This window comes from Chanodichthys erythropterus, chromosome 23 (assembly GCF_024489055.1).
Source record: "Chanodichthys erythropterus isolate Z2021 chromosome 23, ASM2448905v1, whole genome shotgun sequence".
NCBI lineage: Eukaryota > Metazoa > Chordata > Actinopteri > Cypriniformes > Xenocyprididae > Chanodichthys > Chanodichthys erythropterus.
This window is the reverse complement of record NC_090243.1, coordinates 25,650,714-25,677,873: the sequence shown is the minus strand read 5'-3', so window position 1 is coordinate 25,677,873 and position 27,160 is coordinate 25,650,714. Positions and strand designations below refer to the sequence as shown.

The 27,160-nt window shown below is 34.1% G+C and overlaps 1 protein-coding gene across 3 annotated transcripts; it reads right to left on the bottom strand.

Annotated features, from left to right (window-relative positions):
- Positions 1 to 1,145: 1,145 nt before the first annotated feature.
- Positions 1,146 to 21,911, bottom strand: agtr1b (angiotensin II receptor, type 1b). 3 transcript variants are annotated; one of them, XM_067378595.1, is made up of 3 exons: positions 10,359 to 10,634; positions 8,013 to 8,100; positions 1,146 to 2,868 (listed from the first exon to the last, which is right to left on the bottom strand). In XM_067378595.1, exon 3 carries the CDS (start codon positions 2,760 to 2,762, stop codon positions 1,683 to 1,685), a length of 1,080 nt encoding a protein of 359 aa, XP_067234696.1. In that variant the 5' UTR covers positions 2,763 to 2,868; positions 8,013 to 8,100; positions 10,359 to 10,634; the 3' UTR covers positions 1,146 to 1,682. The 3 variants fall into 3 exon arrangements, 2 of the variants coding, with proteins under 2 accessions (XP_067234696.1, XP_067234695.1); XM_067378594.1 differs by lacking the exons at positions 8,013 to 8,100; positions 10,359 to 10,634 and adding an exon at positions 21,736 to 21,911; XR_010893840.1 differs by lacking the exons at positions 1,146 to 2,868; positions 8,013 to 8,100; positions 10,359 to 10,634 and adding exons at positions 11,050 to 11,577; positions 21,736 to 21,911.
- Positions 21,912 to 27,160: the final 5,249 nt, after the last annotated feature.

The following is a 27,160-nucleotide window of genomic DNA, read 5'->3' as shown; positions in this document are numbered from 1 at the left end:
AAAAAAAAAAAAAAAATGTCATCAATTACTCACAGTCATGTTGTTCCTGTTCATCTTAAGAACACACATGAATAAATAGTGAACAAAAGCTTAAATTAAATCTGTAACACTTTAGAATACCGTTCCATCAATAATGAATAACTACACAAGAACAAATGAGTAATGAAATATTAACACTCTAGTAACTACTATTAACTAACAAGAATCTCTGATTAACGAATTAGTAAGTAATAGTGCTCATCTGAATGTGGTAGTTCACTATTAGCTAATCAGTAACTATTGTTTTTCATACCTCTCATTAATCAAAGTTTCTTGTTAGTTTATAAAATGTTAATGGGGTGTTACTCATTTGCCTATGAGTGTAGATGCCTAGACTGCATCTACACAATGCAAGTGCTGAATTCTCACTGTCATAGTAGTCTTTTTCAATGGTCAGTTTTCTCTTTCAGTTCAACTGCAATCATGACGGAGCAATTTGAAGAGAATTTTGCTGAGTAAGTAAATTAATGTCATAACCAGGGCCTAAAACAAACTTTTTTTGCTACACCTTCCAATGGTGTTTTTTTGCAAAAAAAAAACAAAAAAAAAAAAAAAACAGGCAGTTATGACACAGAAATTTTAGATATAAATGTAAAATGTAATGTATTGTAAAGACAAGTAAAAAGTCAATAATAAAATAAAAACAAAAACAAATTTACAGGAATAGCACAAATAAATACAGTAGAACAATGATACAAATGAAATAAACTGATTTTCAGCAGGGCCTAACAGCAGTTTTCTGGTACAGAAATTGAATAAAGTAGACTAATCCAATGTAAAATAACACTGCATAGTCTTCACTGTATAAACTGCACCTAGATTAACCTTTTTTTTTTTTTTTTTTTTTTCCCACAATTTTCATTTCTTTTTAACTATCACTTTAATTATTCTCTAAAAAAAAAATGCTGGGTTAAAAAAAATAAATCAATAAATTGACAAAATTGACAAACTCAGTAATTGCAGTAATTGGGTTGTTTTAATATTATGTATATATATATATATATATATATATATATATATATATATATATATATATATATATATATATATATATATATATATATATATATATAATAAAATCTGTTTTATTTAACTCAACTATTGTTTAAAAATTACTTTATTGCTTGCTTAAAATGAACCAAATGTATGCTGGAAATTGGAATTTTTGAGTAGGACTTTGGAATTGGAAATTGGAATATGTTTAATAAATTAACATGTAAGTTTAATGAATAATAATTAAACAATAAACATTTATTAAATTAATAAAATGTTCACCTTTTGATTATTATAGTAATCATGTGTCTGATTTTTAATTTCCAACCTATTTTTGTGTTCATTTTAAGCCAGACATAGTCATTTTTAAACAATAGTTGAGTGTGTCCATTTTCAACCCATGTTTTAACCCAGTAAATATACTATTTCCATAATAAGTATTCTTTTTAAATGTTTGCTAATGTATGCAACTTTTTTTCCCCCCACAAGGGGCTATCTGCAGGATAACACATCTTTGTCAATGGCACAGACATTTGAGGATTGTTACTAACTTCTTAATTTAACAATACTGGCCAAGTATGTTGTACCTTGTAGTACCTTAAAATCCCAAAACACAGATAAATACAGAATTTCAGCTATGACTTTTCCACCTAAGATGTCTTAACGGCAGATGCTGAATCGATCTTGGAGCTCGTTAGGTTGAGCAGTCCAGAGGTACAATGGGAATGGACATTCATCTTTGAGCTGATGCTAAAGTGACGGCGAGTTTGTCCAGATTCACAGCCTAGCAACCTCAGTAGATTCTTGCGAAAATTTTGTCCAACAAAGCCGTAGAGAATGGGGTTTACACAACTGTTTAAATAGGAGATGCAGATGGTAAATGGCATGGCTGTGTCAATAACATCCAGTGTTTGGCAGTTTTCCACCACGCCAAGCATGGCCAGCAGCTCCATGAAGTGGAAAGCTTGGTGAGGAGCCCAGCAAACAAAGAAAGCTAACACAGTAGCGGCTATCATCCGGAGTGTTTCGTCCTCCCGAGAGCGAACGCTTTTCCTCAACAGACCCCTGGAACCCAGAAGTGCCTGACCGATAAGGCAATAGCAGGTGATGATGACAAGGAAAGGCACAAGAAAACCTAGAACGCTTTTTAGCACACTAAGGGTCACTAGAAAGTGTATCTGCTCACTGTGGTGCAACACAGCGCACAATGTCGAGTTCCCAATGTCGTACACGTCCCTGCTTAGAGCAGTGGGTGCACTGAGGAGCAAAGCAAACACCCATATGAGTACACACGTCAGGTTAGCGTAGAGAAGCGTGCGCTGCCGTCTGGAGCGCACCGGGTGCACGATAGCAAGATATCGGTCGATGCTGAGAGCGGTGAGGAAGAATATACTAGTGTAGAGGTTGAAGATGACCATTCCGGCGCTTGCCTTGCACAGAAAGGTGCCGAACGGCCAGTGGTAACCCGTGGCTGTGAAAGCGGCCCACAACGGCAGCGTAATAAGGAAGGTGAGGTCTGATATAGCTAGATTGAGCACAAACACGTTTGCTACTGTTTTGAGCTTCATGTAGCGGTAGATGACAGCCACCACCATGCTATTACCAATGATCCCAATAACAAAATTGCATCCGTAGACAACAGGAATGAAGGTGAAGATGAAGCCGTGTCTTCCAGACATACTGCAGTTCACGTGGAGGCCCTCACTCATTCCTGAGGTTTTGTTCTCCATTTTGGGTCCACAGTTGTTGCTTATTTGAAAACAAATGGGTTCTGCTACCAACAGGGTAGGTCTTGAGTAGCCAACACCAGCTTTGGGGTAAAGGCCTCAATGGCACCTATAAAAGAGAGCAATGAAAAATGTCAGCCACAGCCCAGAGGAAGAGGCATCATTACTACAGCCACAGGCCGTAAACGCCGCATGGCCATGAAAGAGCTCCTGCTACGCCCCCTCATTAAGCTCTGCGCATTAAAACTGTCTTCACTGATCAAGCTATTTCTGTTAAATAAGATGCTATCAAAAACAGATGCCTGATGACTAAACATTCAAAAAGGCCCTTTGAAATAACACTGATCTGACCTCCTGGAACCCCTTTAAATGCTCTCTTAATTAATGAGTGGAGACAGTGAAATTGTACTGTGTTTATCAAAAAGTTCTCATGGTCATGGAAACACGAAAACAATCTCTCTCTCTCTCTCTCTCTCTCTCTCTCTCTCTCTCTATCTTCATGAAGTGTTAAATATATCTTCTTGTTCTTAAGATGAGACAAGATGGCGCCAAGCATGGCAGCCATGTTGTGAGCTCCAAGAAAACTCTGCACTTTTTCTTATGTTTTACTTGTTTTTTTTTGTTGTTTTATGTGTTGGATGTTGTTAGTATAACTGTCTATGACAGGCACACGCTTTTCAACAATGTATCTGCTACCACTGGATACCATCCAATGCACATCCATGACATTTGCGTATCCAGCTTATGTATAATCTGCTACACCTTTGTATATTATTGTGTGTATATATGTGTACATACACTCTAAAAAATGCTGGGTTGTTTCAACCCAAATTTGGGTCAAATATGGACAAACCCAATCTTTGGGTTAAAAAGAATTTGTTTAAAAATTTAACCCAGTGGTTGGGTTTGTCCATTTTTGACCCAAACTTGGGTTGAAACAACCCAGCATTTTTTAGAGTGTAATGTAGAATGTGTATGATGTGTATTGATAACTGTAAGTATACACTCTGTGTGTACTGAGTATATGTATGTATATTGCACAATATCATCTGCATAAGTAAGTATGTAATGGTACCAATTGGTGATGTGACAATTTTGAGTGATTTGTGATTTATGAAACTTTTCTTTCTATGGTTCAATCTCAAAGATATGGGGATGTCAATAATGCAGTAACGTGTAGTTACGAATTTGCACTCTAAAAAAATGCTGGGTTAAAAACAACCCAAGTTAGGTTGAAAATGGACAAACCCAGCAATTGGGTCATTTTAACCCAGCGGTAGGGTTAAATGTTTGCCCAACCTGCTGGGTAGTTTTATTTAACTCAACTATTGTTTAAAAATGACTGTATTGCTTAATTAAAATTAACCCAAAGTATGTTGGAAATGAACATTTATTAATGTTCAATGAATAATTATTAAACAATAAACATTTATTAAATTGCTTATTAATAGATTTATATTAATAAACTATTAAATTGATATTAATAAAATATTAAAGCTTATTAATAAACATTCACCTTTTGTCTATTATTGTTGCCTCTAATTGCATCTGGTTTCTAATTTCCCAACTATTTTGGGTTCATTTTAAGCTAGCCATATAGCAATTTTTAAATAATAGTTGGTTTAAATAAAACTACCCAGCAGGTTGGGCAAAAATTTAACCCAACCGCTGGGTTAAAACAACCCAATCGCTGGGTTTGTCCATTTTCAACCCAACTTGGGTTGTTTTTAACCCAGCATTTTTTAGAGTGTGCATATCTGAACTCTTGATAGCTTCAGAAGCTGTTAAATCGAACAAAATCCCATCTTCCAAATATCCCTAAAACTGACTCAAATATAGAGAGCAAGTTAATGTGTCTAAATTTAACAATTTTCAGTGATTACTCAGAGAGTTATGTTTTATGCAATTATTTTGATGGAGGGAAACAAGATAACGTATTTGTTCTTCAGACATTCAAACATTCCTCTTTAAATTCAAGAATCAGCTTTTCGATCTCTGAAAATGGATGAAATTCAATAATTTGAACATGGAGCTGTTTTGAGATTCCCATATCTATGGGACCGAACTATATAGGGCATTCACAATGAAAAAGGGAAGTTTATTAATAATGAGAATCTAGAAGGATATTAAGATATCTTGAATGCTTTTAAAGTTATAGGCATGCACACTTTGGCAAATTAATATTTATGGCACTCAGACATGTATGCTTTATGCAAATGAGTTGATAGAAAAACACAAGATACATTTCTAGAGTTTCAACATTATTTTTTATTCAATATCTTCAATACTTTAAAAAAATAATAATAAAAAATATATCAGCTGTATGCAAAGTGACCCACATTTGCCTTTGACCATTTTACCAATTTACTCATGGAGCCACATTAAGATCTCCATATCTCTGGAATTGAACCATCAAGGGCCTTTAAAATAAAGATACCAAAAGGAAAGTTTGTTAAGAACCAGAATATAAAAGGATATTAAGATATCTGTAATACTTGTTGAGTTACAGGCATGCAAACTTAAGGCAAAAAAACACAAGAAGTGCTTTTTGCCCATTTTTGAACTCCCACTGCTGGCATATAATGAAACAAAGATTGCTAAAGTCAACAGATTTTACTAATAGACCTACCAATCTCAAAAATCAAATAATGATGCTGAAACCTTCCTAAAGTCATTTTTTCACCCCTCTAATTTGGCTCCAAATCTCAGGTGAAAATGTCATTTTGACCCCCCTCTACAAAATAGTGGATTACTCAGTAACTGTGACATTCAATATTTTGTCTTTCATCAGTAATAATGTTTGTCTTTCTACAGAAAAAAAAAAAAAAAATATCAACAAAATCAAAGATTTGAGCCAGGGAAGTTTTCAAAATTTGTTTGATTTGACACTGAATGTCCCAATAAATTAATGAATCGAGAATGAAACGTTTTAAGCTGATTTTCGGCGTTGTAATCTGATGGGGTTGACAGAGTAACCACATTTTGCACATCACAAATGTATTTATATTCTGTTGTATTATGATGGTTGTTTTTTAGGGTTTAGGGATGTGTAATAATGCCACATATAATGTGTTAAATTCATACAAAAAAAGTTACTGTTCTAGTGTTAGCTTCTACAGTATCTGTGCTCATGGCAGTACACATGCTTTTCTAACGACAACATTAACTGATGAAGGAGATAGAAAGAGAGAGGGAAGTGCATTAGAGCATTGCAGAGTTGTTATGTTCCATACACACTGTGCTGAAAGGATCTCAGCATGAGAATTTCTAATCAGCGCACACCTAAATAAACAGGTCACCAGGGGTCTAGGCTGTGGAAAGTGCCTGTGAGAAAATCAAACCTGTTTGCAGTTTAAAAAAATGAGCATGCTGCTACAAGAATAAAATGAGGAAAAATTATCCATTTAGAACATTGTTTATAAATGTCCAAAACTTTAACAATAAAATCCTTTCTACATACTTAATTATCAAAGGTCATATAGGCCTCAGTTTGCCACAAGGGGGCGCACTAAAGTGTTTTTGTGCATGGTTTCAGCTGCAATCTTATGCAAAAATCAGAATTTGGGAATTTGTGCCATTTCAGTTATTTCAAACACCACAGGATTCATTTCAATTTGAATCACAATGAAGAGGGAATTTACTCTATTGCATTACTCTACTTTGAGAAAGCATAATTGAATGCATTCACATAACTAATTTTGCTTATTTATCTCCTGTTATGTAGATTTATTTTTAATCACTAAGATTTCTATATTCAAAGAGGCAAAACAGATCACTTTGTAAGCTTACTTCCTCTGAATCTGAGTCATTTTCAAGACGTTTGTAAACTAGAGCATTCTGGGAATGTATATAGTCCAAAAACTAAAGGTTAATTCATTACATTTCATTTTAATACATGTTAATTTCGATGTCTGGAATCTACAACATCCCGTATGTCAATATCTCATATGTTGTGTGTATAATAACATGTTCATGGGTAATTCATAATTATTAAACATAAAAACGAAGCTTAAAACTAAAGCTTACGGCAGGTATACAAACTTCCTTCAATTTAATTTCAAATTACAATTCTGTTTCCTGTTTCTCACCTCAGTTCAAATTCAGGAACTAAACTGGAATTTAGATCTTTATCGGTTCTGAAGGATGCACAACACTGTCATAAAAAAAAAAAAATAAATAAAAAAATAAAATACAATCACAATCACATCACTCTGCAGGTGTCCATACAATTCCTAATTTACATTCCTCGCATTTTAGAGCCGTTTCATTTATTTGTCAAGTGAATGTGGGTTTCTTTGGTTTCACAGACGAGACACTTTAAAAAGCATGAATTCTTGTGTAAAAGCACCCGCCATATCAGTTGCAGATGTGGAGTTCATTGCTGAAGAAGGAGCACAATGTCGCGGTGCCAAGGGTAACAGGATAATGAAATATCACCCCTGCATTTCTCCTCCTCAGGCCTGCTGCAATAAAGCAGTTCCGCACATGTCACCATTTGATTTAGTCCTGTTTTCTTTTTTAAATGAGTGTAACAGTAGGCGGCTGTAAAGTTGACTGTTCAGGGAACACAGAAACTAAATGTGCAAGATTAGACCACTTTTAGTCGTGCATTGTGTTTTCATGCTGTTTCTATGGATTCAATGCAATAATAGCAACAAATACGTCTGTAAACACAAGACCACAACTGATTTTGTGAACACACAGCACAAGATTAACTACTCTTAAACTAGATAATTACTCTCAATTGCTCCTCCCTGACAGCAATTACATTAAATGGAGAGCAAATGGAAACTTTAAATGGAGACCGTTAAAGGCAGAAATTGCCTTTACATTAGTTTGCCAAATGCCATTAAATAGCAAAAAAAAATAAGAATGGTGTATTTCAACCATTTACTGGACTTGATTGTGAAACGCTAGATGGTGTACATGAGACATGTGTACATTTTTTTGTTTGTTTGTTTGTTTTTGTTTTTTTTTTTTCACCAGAATTGATCATAGTAGAGTAATATTTAGCAAGCCGCATGTTCTTTTTGCTGACACTCTTGGGTGCTTTAAAGGCACAAATGTTTTGGTCGCTTATTCAAAACAAAGGCGTAGCTTGATGACACCTTGATTTCGCGGAATCACGGGAGGTGTTGTCTTCATGTCTACAGCTGAAGAATCTGGACGGGGCTCAGGCAGAAATCGTTTATGCATAAGATTATCAAAGGGATAGTTCACCCAAAAATGAAAATTTGATGTTTATCTGCTTACCCCCAGGGCATCCAAGATGTAGGTGTTTTGTTTCTTCAGTAAAACACAAATGATGATTTTTAACCCCAACTGTTGCACTCTGTCAGTCCTATAATGCATGTCAATGGGAACAAAATCTATGAGAGTAAAAAAAAAACATGCACAGACAAATCCAAATTAAACCCTGCGGCTTGTGACGACACCCTGATGTCCTTAGACACAAAACGATCTGTTTGTGTGAGAAACCGAACAGTATTTATATCCTTTTTTGGTAACACTTTACTTGACTGACATGACACCTTCATAATCATGACATGACACGTGTCATGAATATGAAGGAGGTTTTATGAATGTTTATGACAACTGTCATTAAGTGTCATTCGCTCAATTATGTCATTTTTAATGCAAAGATGACATTGTTTGAGATGTCCGAGTTATGACAACTTGACATAAACCAACACATCATAACCTGTCAGTGTCTTTGACATGACAACTTAACATTAGCAAAACATCATAACCTGTCATAAACAAAAAAACAAAAAACAAAAAAAAAAAAAAAAAAAACTACTTAGCTTTATGGGTTAACATTACATTACATTATTTTGGTAACACTTCAGTATAGGGAACACATATATAAACGATTAACTATGACTTTTCCCTCAATAAACTCTTAATTTATTGCTTATTATATTTAATTGTTGGGTTTAGGTATTGGGTAGGATTAAGAATGTAGAATAAGATCATGCAGAATAAGGCATTAATATGTGCTTTATAAGTACTAATAAACAGCCAATATTTTAGCCATATGAATGCTAATAGTAATAAGCAACAAGTTAAAAGACCCTAAAATAAAGTGTTACCATTATTTTATAACAGTGTCATCTTCTTTACGAAATTTGAAATAGTCTATTATCTGACCTTCTGTTGGAGGAAACTTAAAAAAAAAAAAAAAAAAAAAAAAAAACATGAAATGAAAATGACTTGAGCTCAAGATACATATTTATGACACTATTATAATGGCCTCATGACAGCCAATGTCAAAACCAACCACATGACAGTTTAATGCAATGTTAACCCATGAAGCTAAATGATGTCAAGTTGTCATGACAAAGACACTGACAGGTTATGATGTATTGGTTTATGTCAAGTTGTCATAACTCGGACATCTCAAACAATGTCATCTTTGCATTAAAAATGACATAATTGAGCGAATGACACTTAATGACAGTTGTCATAAACATTCATAAAACCTCCTTCATATTCATGACACGTGTCATGTCATGATTATGAAGGTGTCATGTCAGTCTTATGCACACCCCTTCAATTAAAGTGTTACCCTTTTTTTTTTGTTTACCTCTAATACACCACTATGTCCAACTGCCTTGAGCACGTGCACGTGCATCCGGTGCGTGAGGTGTGTACGCGCTCTGTGGCTTTGTGTAATATTCGGTTCCTGGGAAAAACTGTTCCAGTGGGTGGGGTATACATGAATATTAATGATAGTGGCCGTGGCCTTGAGACAACACGCAGACGAATGGAACTGAAAATATTTGTGCTCAAATCGAACTGATTTAATGGATTATTTCGAAACAGCAATGAAGATTCAATGTTTAGCATTAACTGCAACAGTTGACATTTTTAAAACAATGAATATATTGTGTAATATGATAAATCATCTGTGCTGTTTTGCCTGATTGATTACAGACACAGCAAACAATCAGCGAATAACCCCTGCTTGTCTAGGCTAGTACAGATTATTACTTTATATTTTATTTATTTTTTTATTTTTTTTATTTCATTTGTGAGGTTTTTGATTTAACTTGAATATTTTGGTTAGTAGCCTGTACTACCTTTTTGCCATTCAGTGACAGCAGAGTGTTAACAAAAATGCCTGAAATAAACATCTGTGTCCTAATAAAATGTATATATATATATATATATATATATATATATATATATATATATATATATATATATATATATATATATATATATATATATATATATATATATATATATATATATATATATATATATATGGTGTGATTATTTGTGTAATTCTTAATTTATTTTAGCCAGTGTTTCCCAGTCTCCACAGCGACGTCAGTAAGGCTCAAACTTCCTTTATCAACACCAAACTACACATTTTTCCTGTTTTCTCATATTATACTGGATATTATGTAAAATTGTAATCAAAGTAACGCAATTGCACATTTACTTGTCACAATTTTTTTTTTTTTTTTTTTTTTTAAAGCTTTAACAAAGCAGCATCAAAATCTTTCCACACCTGTTTGGGAATCACTAGTATCCAAGTACTAATCAATTATAATAGATTAAAGGTATACAATTTTGTCATCATTTACTCACCCGTTTGAAACCAGTATGTTTTCTTTTGTGAAGAAAAAATTCTGAAAAACATTGGGAACCAGTAAAACTCATTTTGGTGCCTATTGACTTCCATTGTATGGAAAAAACACTGATACGTTTTCAAAATATGTCCAATGAAAAAATTAGTCATACAACTTTGAAATAAGATGAGGGCATCAGAATTTTTATTTTTAATGAACTATCCCTTTAACATGGACCCTCAAAAGAGCACATCCTGATTTTCATTAACAAAAACAGGTTGTATTTAGTTAAGAGTAAATTACCATTTAGAGAAATAATACATATTATATTACTATACACATATATATATATATATATATATATATATATATATATATATATATATATATATATATATATATATATATATATATATATATATATATATATATATATATATATATATATATATATATATACACACATATATATATATATATATATATATATATATATATATATATATATATATATATATATATATACACATATATGTGTGTATATATATATATATATATATATATATATATATATATATATATATATATATATATATATATATATATATATATATATATATATATATATATATATATATATATATATATATATATATATATATATATATATAAGCATACATTGTGTATGTTCTTTGACCATATGTTGCACTGAAAAACGACCAACTTTCAGGTCATGTGTTTTATAATGGTAAGTGAAATCATCCAAAATGTAATAATCCATAATGTTGTGTTGATTGTGTTTAAGATTTGAAAATATTATTCAAAAGTATTTCTTCTCATTATACAATTCTACCATTTCTGATCTCTTTAACATTAGGGCAGGGATTCCCAAACGTTTTTGTTAGCCAAACTCTGTTGAACTAAAATATTTACTTGAAGTCCCGCTGAGATTAATAAAGTTAGGATTTCAATAATTCAACAACACTTTCATGTTCATTGTTCTCTGATGTTGGTTAATGTGACGTGCATGTAAACAAATTAAATAGGCCTGTGTCATTGTTTTTAGTGTTTTATTTGGATTGTTTTTATATGCTTTTCATCAACTCTAACAATGCAAAATTAAGTGAATGTCTGGTGTCTGAGATGATTAAAACAGGGCCTTGGCACTCAATGAGAACAGCCTCCATGTCTGTCCAGATCACACACTGCCAGAGCTACCAGTGACTTCAGCACTCAATCTGAAACAGACAGTAACTTTACATGATGATGATGTGCATCACAAAAGCAAAATGAAGCTTCTGAAACACAGAGTAATATTCTTGAGGTAACTGCTGGCCTATATAAGAAAGACTGGGCCATCAGAACAATGCATTAAAGACCCTTTTTCCTCGTCTGGTATCGTTTAAAGCCCTTTGAAGCTGAACTGAAACTGTAACTTTGACCTTTGTTTGGAGGTCATTGAAGTCCACTATAAGGAGAAAAATCCTGGAATGTTTTCATCAAAAACCTTCATTTCTACTCGACTGAAGAAAGAAAGACATGAACATCTTGGATGACATGGGGGTGAGTAAATTATTAGGAAAAAGTTTATTTAAAAGTGGAGTAATCCTTTAAACCATCAGCTGTGCCTATGGTTTTTCCACATCCAACTGAGGTATGTGAACAAGATCTTTGTATGCGTCCTTTTTATTTGTAAAGCTGCCCTCACGAAAAGTAACAAAATAAAATAAAGTTTTGATGTAATAAAACCATGTTTTTTTTTAGTGATTTAAATTTGTATAACAGCTATTGCACTACAGGCACCATGTAAAAACTACGGCAGAGCGCGTACACACCTCACGCACCGGATGCAGTGCGCGCGCTCAAGGCAGTTGGACATAGTGGTGTATTAGAGGTTAAAAATTATATAAATACTGTTCGGTTTCTCGCACAAACCGATCGTTTCATGTCTTAGGACATCAATGTGTCCTCATGAGCCTGCAGGGTTTAATTTGGATTTGTCTGTGCATGTTTTTTTTTTTTTTTTACTCTCATAGATGGAATACCCATTGACATGCATTATACGACTGACAGACAGCAACCGTTGCAGTTAAAAATCATCATTTGTGTACTGAAGAAACAAAGTCACCTACATCTTGGATGCCCCTGGGGGTAAGGAGATAAATATCAAATTTTCATTTTTGGGTGAACTATCCCTTTAACAGGAGCAGAAACAAAGCAGCTGAAGTGATTGCTAATGAGAGACGAGCGCGACACACGTCTCGAGAGTAGTGGAACTTTTATTATTCCAAGCCAATGTTGATTCTTATTTTATTACGAGCTCTGTCGAGTTCTCTTTTTGCCAACAGACTCTCCTCTGTTCGCATTTAGCTGGTCCATGTCAACCTTTTTCACTTGTTGTGACGACTAACCTATGCTAATCCCACACCAGACTCATGTCAAAGTAGCCGGAGCCACTTTTCTCTATTTACGGATATGCACGGGTGAGTGATGTATGTACGCCATTTCCCACCGAAACCATCCAGTCAGGTCAAAAATATAAACACTTATAATAGGATTATCATTAGCTATCTATTTTTATGCGCATTTTGGATATTGCATGAAAAAAACGCTAAGATGCGCATAAATTTCTAAAAATGCACATAAAATCATATGTGCTCAAACGAGAACTTGCGTATAAACTGTGATGGAAACACTTTTACTGAATAAATTCCTTGATGCACATCAAAAAAGACAATGGGGCGGCATAACTGGACTAACCAGTGGACTGATCTCATTTCACAACATCTAATGCTGTTTTGGTCATTCTGTAATGCTTGAGCAGTGTCTGTCGTTAAAGTGGTTCAGTAAAGTTCCCTCCCAGAAGCGCCTCACATGATTGCGCTCACAAACACCAGGTAACTGAATGCAAGATGACATGACAGTGTTTATTGTGTTTCGTCTGAGGCACATGTCATTTATTATATACGAAAACTATTCTATTGCAGCAACTTCCATTTTTCTTAGTGATTTTTAGCACCAGTTTATCAGGAAGTGATGATTTTGTTCTCTTTGACTCACTGGATGGAAACATTTTATATATATATATATATATTATATATATATATATATATATATATATATATATATATATATATATATATATATATATATATATATATATATAGCCTTTTAAACAAAAAATATACATTTATTAAAACTTCATTGTAACATCAAGCTCACAAAAAAAACAAAAAAAAAAAAATGTTTTTTTTTTATTTATTCTGAGAATCTAATGAAAATCGTTGTGGTGAGGTATAATGTCTATTTAATTTTAAGGTTGATTTGAGGTGAAATGTCACCTGGATATATTTTCATGAGATTTAACTATTGTTTGCTTGCCCTAACAACACAACTATCTACCAGGAACTCTGTTTAATCAGAAGTGTAGTGTGAGCGCCACCATCTGGAAGAGTGTTAGACTGGCCACTAAAATCATCACTGATCTAGTTAAAGATTCACTCAGTCTGCTCTTCTCTCACTTCGGAGAGGTACCACATGGAAATTTACCTCATCAGCACAAGTGTGGCCACTAAAAAAACAATTATCTCTCCTCTCCCGCTGGGACAGCAGAGACGGGGTTTATATATTTCTGTTGACTGGGCTTTTAAAGCAAACTGCTGTTTGGATTAACAGCAGATGGAATGACATGGACATCTGTCGGACATTTTGTTTAGCAGAGCACAAACGTTAGCCCAACACAGCAATAGCTTCTGTTATTGTGTTTAAGTTCTCATCAGATAGATGCAAGCTGCCACCATGGGAGTTCTGGACAACAAATATTAGTCAGCCTTAAGGCTGCAGCTCAATAAAACATTGGATTTGTCTCAAGAGATGTTAATGTTTTTTAACAATGTGATATTACACAATCACTCTGTTCCAAAAGAGCTGCCTGCAGAGGGAGCATTTTAAGGCGTCACAGGTGTGTTCTGAGACTGTTCTAAAAGTATAATTATGCTGCCAAATTTGAAGGTAGAAATGTATAATTTGTAGAGGAGGCAATCCCAAAATGCACTGTGAACCCTTGTGAAAAAGAATTGCACTAAGTTGAATAATAAAAGTATATATATATATATATACCCTGTAGATTAATGAAAAAAAGGCCACTTATGTGTACTTAAAGAGAGTAGTGTGCACTTTTATGATTGTTTCTTAAAAAGTGCACTTTGTAAAGTCAAGTTAAAAGTTTTAAGTAGGCTACGTGTTTTAATACATTTTATCATGCTTTAAAGAAGTATTTGATGTGTTACTAGCAAACTAAAGCACATGTAAAGTACTTGGATTTTAATTTTAACGGTAGTGTTATTTACATTTAGAGTTAAGATATTTTAAATGTACTAAACTGCAACTTCATTGTTATAAATGTGTAATTACAAATATATTTAAATCATGTTTTATTTTGTTTGTTCCATAAATGCTTGTCAGTACATTCTGCACTTCAACCATATTTCAACGATAATTTAAGCAATTGTGAAATTACATATAAAGATGTACTTAAGTCCTATTTAAAAGCACACTGAAATGAAACAAATTGCTTTTAATATAAATTTAAATTATAATACATTTTCATTTAAATGCAATTAACATGCAGTTAATTTTCCGAAAACATTGCATTCAGTTTGCACAGAATATATATATACAGGGTATCTGCGGGGCATTAAAAAGCATTAAAAGTAACATGGATTTTACGAAAATTAAAGGATTATTTCACTTTTAAATACAATTTTCCTGATAATTTACTCACCCCATATCATCCAAGATGTCCATGTCCTTCTTTCTTCAGTCGAAAAGAAATTAACGTTTTTGATAAAAACATTCCAGGATTTTTCTCCTTATAGTGGACTTCAATGTACGGAGCCCCTAAAGGGACCTTTGCAAAAATAAAAAAATGATGGAGTTTCGCGTAGGTCAAAATTACAGTTTCAGTGCAGCTTCAAAGAGCTTTAAATGATACCAGACGAGGAATAATGGTCTTATCTAGTTATCTAATAATGGTCTTTTCCTTCAACCGTTTGGTGCCCATTGAAGTCCATTATAAGGAGAATAATCCTGGAATGTTTTCATCAGAAACCTTAATTTATTTTCAACTGACGAAAGAAAGACATGAACATCTTGGATGACATGGAGGTGAGTTAACAGGAAAATATTATTTAAAAGTGGACTAATCCTTTAAGACCTTAAATGTCATTAAATAGCATGACATTTTATTCCTACAGGCATTATTTTTTTTTTTAGATAGTTTTGAAGAAAAATAATACTACCAGTTTATATTGAATATAGCCTTCATAATTTATAACATTGATTTGCTGTCGTAACATATGTACATGGGTGTGATACACACACGGAACCAGTTTGGTAATTGCCTCTAGCCGGTGCAAAATTGTCGTAACGCCGTTGCCGATAGCAGCGATCTGTGACCTCCAGAAGGCTGCATCAGTGTTGCCAACTTAGCGACTTTTCAGACCCCTTTTACGACTTTTTTCCCCAAGAAAGCACGTTGTGACAAATATACTTGTTAACCTGATCTAGCTTCCGAGACCCACCGGAACTGCCGCACAAGCGCAAGATCTTGCTTCCCTCTCACTGCCGCAGGCGCATCTCTCTCTGCGTCTGCTCTGCTCCGTGAGTGGCTGAGAGGAGCAGCGCATTCAGTTGAGGCTGTGCACTCTGTCAGAGAACACATAAAATAGATACTATTGCTTCTAACCTGAGTGATCATTTTACGTGTACTTATAACATAAACCACAGCAACTGTCTTTTTCTTATGTGTACTGTGATTTTGTCAGACAACGTCTCGATTATAAATCAGGATTTAGCGCTGGTTTAACATGTTAGGGCTCGACACTAACGCTTTTCAATTAGTCAGGGATAAGTGGATTTTTTGAAGGGGCAAGTGAAAGAGAATTTTACCTGCCCGGCTGAACAAGGACCTGATTAAAACATCAATACAAAAAAACAAAAAAACAAAACAAAAAAAAAACACGACAATCATTATATTACATTTAGTGTTAGTTGCGATCGATAGTGGAACATAATAGGCTGTGTAATGTACTGAGGATAACAAGGTTGCACTGTTGAGGCTTGCACACCATCTCGAGGAAAAATGGAACATGAGTGAAGCACACACAAAAAGAAACTGAGTTAAAGTTACTGCAGTAAAAAATTCAAAATGTGGAGTTTTTATAACTTGATAAAGTTAAGCAATATCACACGACCAAGATTGCTGTTTTCCTAAATAGGCTACCATCACAATTAAAAATTGACATTGATTTCAAACAACAGTTCAGTTAACAAATATTTAATATTAAGTCACTTACATTTTAGAAGGAACACTGACTTTTTTTGTTCTATTTTAGCAGCGAAAATAGTTTCAAACAAAGATCACAGCAGAACCATAGCATAGCAACACTCACCCTGCATCCAACGTGAATCCTATCCGCCCTAAATAGTATTGAATATTAATAATGTTACATACTATTTAGGATGGATAGATGCTAATTGAGATGCAGGCTCAGCCTTGTTTTCGTTACTGAATGATTCAGCAATTTGAAGCATTTTGAGTTAAATATTCAATCACACATTCATAAACAACTGCTTCATTCTTGAATGAATCAGCCATTGGAATGAATCGTTTAAATTAATGACTCATTTATTAAGATGGTTTCTTGACGCCACCTACTGGTGGTTTAGTTTAATTTTTAAAAGTATAATTTCCCCCCAACTTTTCTTACAACCCCATAACATTATTTAATGCAGTTGTATTTTTTTAATTTTATTTATTTATTTTTATTTTTTTGTAAACTTGTAAATGATTTAATTTGACTGGTAACAGCCCTTAGTGTCTTATTCCAATTAAATTTATTGATCCAATTTAAGAATTTAAAATGACAGATGAATCATAAATCTATCACAAATATGCAGATTTAAATATGTCAACGCTGCAATATTCTGTAAGGATATTGTTTCAGAAATTTTAAATTTCTATTTACACTAGTTTCTTTTTTCCAGACAAGCAACTGTTTTACTCGTACAAGTGAATGACAAGGCTTAATGTCGAGCCCTGTATGAAGTCTTAATGGGCCGCATTTCAGTCACCATTTCATATTGTCTGACAACAAAAAATTAGAAAACTAGAAAAATATATAATGAAACAATTTTATTAAGAATTTGGCTGTATTAAAATATATTATGTGAGCAAAAAGGGAAGCAGCAGAGAAGCAAATAAAGTGCCGCATGACGTCATCTATCAACATTTAGCGACACACACACACACACACACACACACACACATATATATATATATATATTCCAAAAAAAAGTTGAGACACTGTACAAATTATGAATAAAAACAGAATGCAATGATGTGGAAGTTTCAAATTTCAATATTTTATTCAGAATACAACATAGATGACATATCAAATGTTTAAACTGAGAAAATCTATCATTTTAAGGGAAAAATTTGTTGATTTTAAATTTCATGCCATCAACACATCTCAAAAAAGTTGGGACAAGGCCATGTTTACCACTGTGTGGCATCCCCTCTTCTTTTTATAACAGTCTGCAAACGTCTGGGGACTGAGGAGACAAGTTGCTCAAGTTTAGGAATAGGAATGTTGTCCCATTCTTGTCTAATACAGGATTCTAGTTGCTCAACTGTCTTAGGTCTTCTTTGTCGCATCTTCCTCTTTATGATGCACCAAATGTTTTCTATGGGTGAAAGATCTGGACTGCAGGCTGGCCATTTCAGTACCCGGATCCTTCTTCTACGCAGCCATGATGTTGTAATTGATGCAGTATGTGGTCTGGCATTGTCATGTTGGAAAATGCAAGGTCTTCCCTGAAAGAGACGACGTCTGGATGGGAGCATATGTTGTTCTAGAACTTGGATATACCTTTCAGCATTGATGGTGCCTTTCCAGATGTGTAAGCTGCCCATGCCACACGCACTCATGCAACCCCATACCATCAGAGATGCAGGCTTCTGAACTGAGCGCTGATAACAACTTGGGTTGTCCTTGTCCTCTTTAGTCCGGATGACATGGTGTCCCAGTTTTCCAAAAAGAACTTCAAATTTTGATTCGTCTGACCACAGAACAGTTTTCCACTTTGCCACAGTCCATTTTAAATGAGCTTTGGCCCAGAGAAAACGCCTGCGCTTCTGGATCATGTTTAGATATGGCTTCTTTTTTGACCTATAGAGTTTTAGCCGGCAACGGCGAATGGCATGGTGGATTGTGTTCACCGACAACAATGTTTTCTGGAAGTATTCCTGAGCCCATGTTGTGATTTCCATTACAGTAGCATTCCTGTATGTGATGCAGTGCCGTCTAAGGGCCTGAAGATCACGGGCATCCAGTATGTTTTTCCGGCCTTGACCCTTACGCACAGAGATTGTTCCAGATTCTCTGAATCTTTGGATGATATTATGCACTGTAGATGATGATAACTTCAAACTCTTTGCAATTTTTCTCTGAGAAACTCCTTTCTGATATTGCTCCACTATTTTTGGCCGCAGCATTGGGGGAATTGGTGATCCTCTGCCCATCTTGACTTCTGAGAGACACTGCCACTCTGAGAGGCTCTTTTTATACCCAATCATGTTGCCAATTGACCTAATAAGTTGCCAATTGGTCCTCCAGCTGTTCCTTATATGTACATTTAACTTTTCCGTCCTCTTATTGCTACCTGTCCCAACTTTTTTGGAATGTGTAGCTCTCATGAAATCCAAAATGAGCCAATATTTGGCATGACATTTCAAAATGTCTCACTTTCAACATTTGATATGTTATCCATATTCTATTGTGAATAAAATATAAGTTTATGAGATTTGTAAATTATTGCATTCCTTTTTTATTCACAATTTGTACAGTGTCCCAACTTTTTTGGAATCGGGTTATATATATATATATATATATATATATATATATATATATATATATATATATATATATATATATATATATATATATATATATATATATATATATATATATATATCGAGATTTCCCAGTATTGAGAGTACTAATTGCAGAAATTATATATATATATATATATATATATATATATATATATATATATATATATATATATATATATATATATATATATATATATATATATATATATATATAATTTCTGCAATTAGTACTCTCAATACTGGGAAATCTCGATACTGAAAACTATAGTTTTAAAATAAATGTGTAATAAGTATAGAGTAATTTATCATTATCTGTTATCAAAGTCTGCATCCAAAACTGCATACTTCCCTATCAAATAGTAGGAGAAAAACACGTATGTCTGAATTCACAGTACTAATTAAAGTACCTGGATCACCTACTACTTCTGGTGAGATTCTGAAGTGTGCATACGATGGTCACTTTACTATCCCAGAAGTTTAACTTGAATGGGGACATTAACTTATTAACCTATTAACTTGAATGGGGAAAGAATAAAATCTTTCAAATAGTCGCGTCACTTCACTGCCATTCACAAATCCTCTCCCGTGGCCTCATGGGATAGTAAAATATCCATTGTATGCACACTTCACTATCTTGGCAGACATAGTAGGTCATTTTCATCTTTTGTTTATTGAATACTGTGAATTCATAGATACTACACTTTTCACGTACTGTTTTTCGCCTGTGATATAGTAGGGAAGTGGGCATATTTGAATACAACCGTTGGACTTTTAACCTAAGACTGGGACTTCCAGAGCAGACAGAAAGCAATGTGAGAGAGAGAGAGAGAGAGAGAGAGAGAGAGAGGGGCGGGATTGTAAAGGAGCCAGAACTTGAACTTGGGTCTCTAGCTCTCATTAAAAAGTGAATGAGTTCAGGTCCCTTTGTTGCTGTTGAATGACGCTCTGGTACTATTTTATGGCTTATTAATTAGCTTAGCAACATGCTAACATGCAACTCTATTGACAGAAACTGTGTAGAGTATAAAAAAATAAAAATAAAAAAAAAACTACACAGTCACCTGTCACTTTATACTAAGTATGCTCTTATTATTCACAGTGTACACTATATTTGTCCCTGATCTATTTTTGCATTTATGTAGTTTATTGTTACAGTAAAGCAATATAATGTCAGTCTAGATCCTGTCTGTAAGTTACATTGCAGACAGTAATTTCCTTCCAACAACAATGACTACTTGACTATGGTATGTCCTCATTTTGTAATGGCGTCTTCTTAAATGAGCCATGCTATACTTTATAGAGTATGTGAAGCATAATAAGAGCAACATACCATACTAAACAAAGTGCTAAGTCTCTCATAGCTTTTAGTAAAATAACTTCAAATAACTTCACATAACTCACTGGTGTTAAACAGACAAAAATAACTCCAATTACAATACAATTTCTTGATACCAATATTTAATTAGCAGATTTTTACATTTCCTAAAGAAAATATGAGTGGTGTTTGCTCATGCAAAACTGCTAGCATCTACTGGATGGTTGCCATTCCAGAAGTGTTTAGTGCATTTGCATTTCTATGGGGTTAGTAGGATGTTCTGGGTGGTTTCTAAGGTGTTGCTAGTCTGTTTGTAAGGAGTTTTAAGTGGTTGCTCGGCGGTTGCTAACTGGCCCAAGTCAAAAGTTCATTTTATCATCCACCAGGTGAAAAACAAGATCACAGATCATCTCAAAATCACAAATCTACAACAAGCTGCAAAGTTTAAGGTATCATTCATATCTGTTGCAGAAAGAAATAGGCACTTCCATTTTTTATTTTTTTTATTAATACATTTTAAAGTTTAAGATTTAGGAGTGAGGGCAAACTCTAGGAGCAGTAAATAGACAAACCCAGAGGCTGGGTTAAATGTTTGCACAATGTGCTGGGCAGTTTTATTAAACTCAACTATTGTTTATTACTATATGTCTGGCTTAAAATGAACCCAAAATAGGTTGTAAATTAAAAATGAGACACATAATTACTAGAGGCAACAATAATAATCAAAATATAAACATTTATTAATAAGCAATTTCATTTTTTTTTTTTTTTTAATTATTATTTATTATTATCCATTGACTTATTAATACATAATAATAAATGTTAATTTCCAAAATACTTTAGGTTCATTTTAAGCAAGCAATACAATAATTTTAAACAATAGCTGAGTTAAATAAAACTACCCAGCAGGTTGGGCAAACATTTAACCCACCAGAGTGTAGTGATTCTTAGTTTAGCATTATATATATTTAGAAATAAGTACAAAATACAGCATCTAATGGATTCAGATCTGAGCTGCATGTTTGTGAATTCCAAATTCAATAATCAGGTTTAGCTTTCAGTGCATTTTGCTTGTTCATAATGACATTTAAATATAATTTATATATAAATCAGAAAGGGTCCTACCTGATGCAGTAGATAAGAAATCACAGTTTCAGAGTGTGAGCCAAACTGCGTGAACTGCAGACGAATGCCCTATTACTGAACTACACGAACAAGACTAGTCAAAGCGCCTGACACTTACACACACATCAGCATGTACAAACACAATCCACCCCCCGCTGATGAAAACATGCCTCATGTCTGTATTTCCACAGAATGTGCTTGTTAAGACCACCACCCCCAGCATACACCCACACAACATTAATGCTCCTCCTATCTGAGTGGCACATCTCAAGCTCAGTGGTCAGTTATTTCACGCCGTCTTCCCATGCCATGAATTGTGCAAAGGCAAATCGTGACAACTCTAATTGGCCTCCCCCAGAGATATATTAATAGCACTGTCACCAACGTCACACATTTGAGATGAAGAGGAAATTGGTTGTCTCCTGTTCCTCTTCCATCCTTAAAGATCAAATGTGATTTTTTCCATTGTGGACTTTGCTGTCAGTCAAATAAAAATATGTACAAACACTGAACTGTGTGGCCGTTACGTCACTGGTTGAGCCCACTTGACGTACTCGGTGTACAAACTGGAAGGGTTGCTGCTCAGAGGTCTGACATCTGAGACAGAGAAGGAAAACAAAGTAGGGAAGCAGAGGTCTGGATGTGTAGGTTGGAGCCGGCTGCACGTAGACATGAGAAAGAACATGGAGAACTTGTTTTTGAGAAAGCTTTATGGACTGACCTGTGAGGTCAGGTCACCTGATCCGTTTCTGCACTCGGTGGATGTTCTTTCATGATAGTTCAAATTCAGTTTACCTCTATGTTTGCATGAACAGTGGGGGTAAGAAGCTCTGTGTGCTCTGATTTCAGATCAGTGAACCCAAAACCAACCAACTTTTTTTTTAAGATTCTTTTGGGCACACTGCACTCAGAAAAAAAAAAAAAAAAAAAAAAAAAAAAAAAAATTAAACAATTTATTTTTTATTTATTTATTTATTGCTTTTTATTTATTTTCCAAAACATTGCAAATTAGTTGGGCTGACACTATTAAATTAAGCTGTTCCCAACCATAGTAAATAAGTTGAATAATCCTTAATAAATTTAGTTTACCCAACGTAAGTTCATTAAATTGGAATAACAGAATTGCATAATGCTGAAATAAAGCAACTTAATCATGTGGAAATCCTTTTCGTAATGTTTTTTATGTTCGTTCAAATAGTTTTTTTTTTTTTTTTGGGGTGTGGAGTTCCTTGTGTGACTCTTCTGAAGTATTGCATTCATAGTTTGCATTATTGCATTTGTGGATTCCTCCCAATAATATTCTTATTTTATAATTTTATCATCACAGCAGTTTGTTCTTCATACCTCAGAGTAGAAGGACAAAACATAAAGTTTAAATAATCATTCTCCACTAGGGGAGTAAGAGCTCCCCCCAAAAAGTAATTGCTCATTATCTCTCTCTCTCTCATATTGTTCCAAAACAAGTAAGACTCTTGTTTATCTTTGAAACATGAATGAAGAGATGTTTAATTTTTTCATCAATTGAGGGTAATTAACATTTACATTGTAAAAGTAATCCATAAGAATTGAGCAGTCAAGAACTTAAGACTATATTTGATGATTTTGATGATATGCTCACCTAATTTCATTTAAATGTAATTTCGTATGGAGTATTTTTCACCTTAATAACCGTTAAACCCCCACCAATGACACAATGTCCATAGAAGTTTCTACGTTTCTTTAGAATCACGTGATCATGTGCACAGCCAATTTCTTGAAGTTCTTGGCAAAGAAGACCACTTTCAGCCATTTCATGGGATTTGACATAGAAATACATAATTTTTACACCTTTTTAACAGTTATAGCCCCACCTATCAGCCATTCTCCATAGAAGTATGCATGCTTCTTTAGAATCATATGCCGCATGTGTTCACTTAATGATGTGTAGTTCTGAGTTTTTATTTAGAAGTGATAGGCTTTTGGGTAGAATTGGCCATGCCTGTTTTATAAAAGACCCTGCTTATAGCTATCCAAAGGCCAAAGTTCAACATTTTTTTTTGATAACTATTGACCTAGAGAGTCCCGAGAACTGTGTTGCAGTGGTTTTATCGAAGTTGAACCAAAAACCTAGGACTAGTTTGCCAAAGTTTTTTTTATTTTATTTATTTATTTTTTTTTTATAATATCCAATATTTAAGGAATGATTTGATGGACAGAGACAGTCCTAGAGTTGCTCAGAATGAGGAGTTCTACTATGTGGTATGAATGTTGTGGGCAAAAAAATGATACACGATACTTTATGCACATAAAAAATGTGAAGGCGCCTCCCAGTAGACAATTTCTTTCAGATTTCTCACAGGCCTCTAGGGTCAAACAGGCCCAGCGAGATTTGTTCTGATTGGCCTCCGTTAATCTTGATAGCTGCTCAAATTTCATTGGCTGATGGCGGACATATTTTTTGAGATACGCCAATGTCCTCATAGACAATCATGGCACCTCAGACAAAGACATTGCATGCCAATTTTCAAGTCAGTTGGGCTAATGGTGAAGTAGTTGTAGCCATTTTTTTTTTGTTGTTTTTTTCTGTCATAGCGCCACCAAGTGTCCAATTGCCACATACTTTTTCATATGACCACAGAATGAGCTCTTATGTAGGTGTGCTAAGTTTGGTGAAAATATCTCATTCCGTTCACGAGTTATAGCCATTTTAGTAAAAGTGGCTAAGTCCCTTTTGAATGTTTTGGTGGCCCTTAGGGATCGTGAATTGAATTTTGAATATGACTAGGGAACAACGAGTTGTCTCAGAGAGTGATTCGTTCATTTTGTGTTGACTGCACATGTGCAACATCCCATAAGTTCTGTACAGGAAACAAAAAAAGATTAGTTCACCTCTCGAGTATTTGAGTCTGATTTGTGCGCTATCTTGCCGTGACGTGATGGCTGTAGTGGATACAGAAGTTAGTTAATAACCTTCCTAACAAACAAGTTTGTTTTGTTTTGTTTTTTTTTTTACTCTTACAGTTACATATTGCATTTCTGTCATGATGTTTTTTTTCCAGAACTCGTGATGAACGAACGATTCATAGGGGAGGTGAACTAATCATGTCTAATTCTGGTACAAACTCATAGCTTCAGCTAAAAAAGAACAAACGACTCAGATCGGGAGGTCTTTATGAAGTCCCTCCTTCAGAAAAACGCAGTGTGCTCTGATTGTTCAGCTGTACCAGTGTGTTGTGATTGGTAAACTGCTTTCTGCATGTTTCAGAAATGTCACGCCCCATACCATAACCACGAGTTTCAGCTTCTGGAAAAAATATTTTTTCTTGGACATGGCGACAACAAGAACTACTAACAGGCCTAGTCCCTTTATTTTGCATATGCCTTGGAAATTATTTAAATAAGGAATATTGTGACATGTTCATTCCTGAAAGAAAAGTCAAGACTACAATCAAGGCATTTTAGGGAGTTCTGAAACTGTGCTTACTGATAGAGAATAACTCCCTTTGGAGTGACTTTATGCTTTGTCATTTCATACCTTTTTCATGTTTAAACAGCAACATTACACACTGAAGAAAGTTGAACATAAATAAAGTATAATAGGTCCTCTTTTAAATCTGTCCGTCATATAAAATCATCATGTATCTTTAGAAGATTTGAATTAAACCACTTGATTTTTATGGATTACTTTTACGTTGTCTAAAAAGTGACTAGATATGACTTTGTGAGGTTTGAAAATGCTGATGTTCTACGTAGAGTATTTTTCCTCGATGAATGTGAAGTAAGATTCTCTTCATATTGTGCTCGATCATTAATGTCTGGTGGGTTTCCAAATTACGCAAGATATGATATCTTCTGACACAAAAACACTTCCCACAATAGACTTCTAGGTACATCAACAGTGAAAATGACAAGTCTTGAGAAAAGGCAGCTGCATATTACAAACAGTTGCATTAAACCCAGCCAAGACAAATCCTGCTAGGATGGGAAGGTTGGTTTTATCACCTTTCCAGACATTTTTCACATCACCTCATTAGTGTAGCTAAATGCAAACGTATCACTCTTAGCTTGTCTGTGTGGTGTGGATTTACTTGATAACATATACGGACGAAAGGAAACAAGCAATGATGTCAATTCCTCAAACAATAAGGACAAGTTTGTTTAACACTGAGATTTGATAAGACACTTGCTTCATCAACGCAGGTAAATAGTATGACTACTCTATTTGTTTCACATTTGCTTGTTTGAATACTTTGCACTAATTTTGCTATTTCTACTTCAAAATGACAAGGCACATCTCAGTAATGGACTTCAGTAGGTGTACCAATATAGTATTTAAAAGAAATAAAGGCTCCTATAACAAACATAAAATTGTGACACATGGCATGACATAATTTAGACATTTTCTACAGCATTGTGAGCAGACAGGTATGCGCACATATTCCATTTAAAGGGATAGTTCACCCAAAAATACTCACCCTCATATCGTTCCAAACCAAGAAGACTTTTGTTCATCTTTGCAACACAATTGAAGATCTTTTTGATGAAATCTGAGAGCTATCTGTCCTTCCATAGACAGCCTACATAATTTGAAGCTTCAAAAAGTTCATAAAGAGATTGTAAAACTAATCTATATGAATTGAGCCGTTTAGTCCAAATTTTCAAAGACTTGATGGCTTTTTATGATGAATGATGCACGAGAACAAACTGCGTAACCAATGAGGTTGATTCTTGTGTGTTATGCAGCATGTCTGAGCTTCTGGGTGAGTAATAATGACATCATTTTCATTTTTAGGTGAACTAACTCTTTAACGTTTCCTCTCAAGTTTTAATGCACATTGTATTTGTCAAGTTAAACCCTGTTACTAAAGTTGCTGTAAGAGCAATGATTTATGACATATGTTTTCCTTTATTCATGAGAAACATTAAGTTTATTAGTATGTGGTCCAAAACTAGATAACCAGTAATAATAGCATACTTTAGGTTTAATTTGCAAACCTGGTACTCATTTTACTGTAGCTAAAGAGTTGTGTGATTTCTTGAATGAGAGTATGTTTTGGAAAATAAAACGGCACATGTATAGTTTGAATAAAACAAAAAAATAAAAGTAAAAAAAATCTAATGTTTAAGCATTTTATTCCATTGCAACTAGGTATATTTCCATCCACTTAACATTTTAATGTGATTTTTGGGATATTGCATAAATAAATGCTTGATGGAAATGCCAAGATGCGAATAAGTTCTAAAAATATCCAAAAAAACAAAACAAAAAAAAACAAAACATATGTGCTCAATTGAGGAGGATCACATAAACTACAATGGATACAGATTTACCAAATAAATCCTCTATGCACAACAAAAAAAGTGATTTTGAGAACAGATTATGTTATCAAAAACGGCTTGAGGACTAACCAGTGGATCAATTTCATTGCACAGCATCTCAAATTTT

Coding starts and splice junctions, on each gene's coding strand:
- agtr1b (XM_067378594.1), bottom strand. CDS start 2,762: ATGGAGAACAAAACCTCAGGAATGAGTGAGGGCCTCCACGTGAACTGC.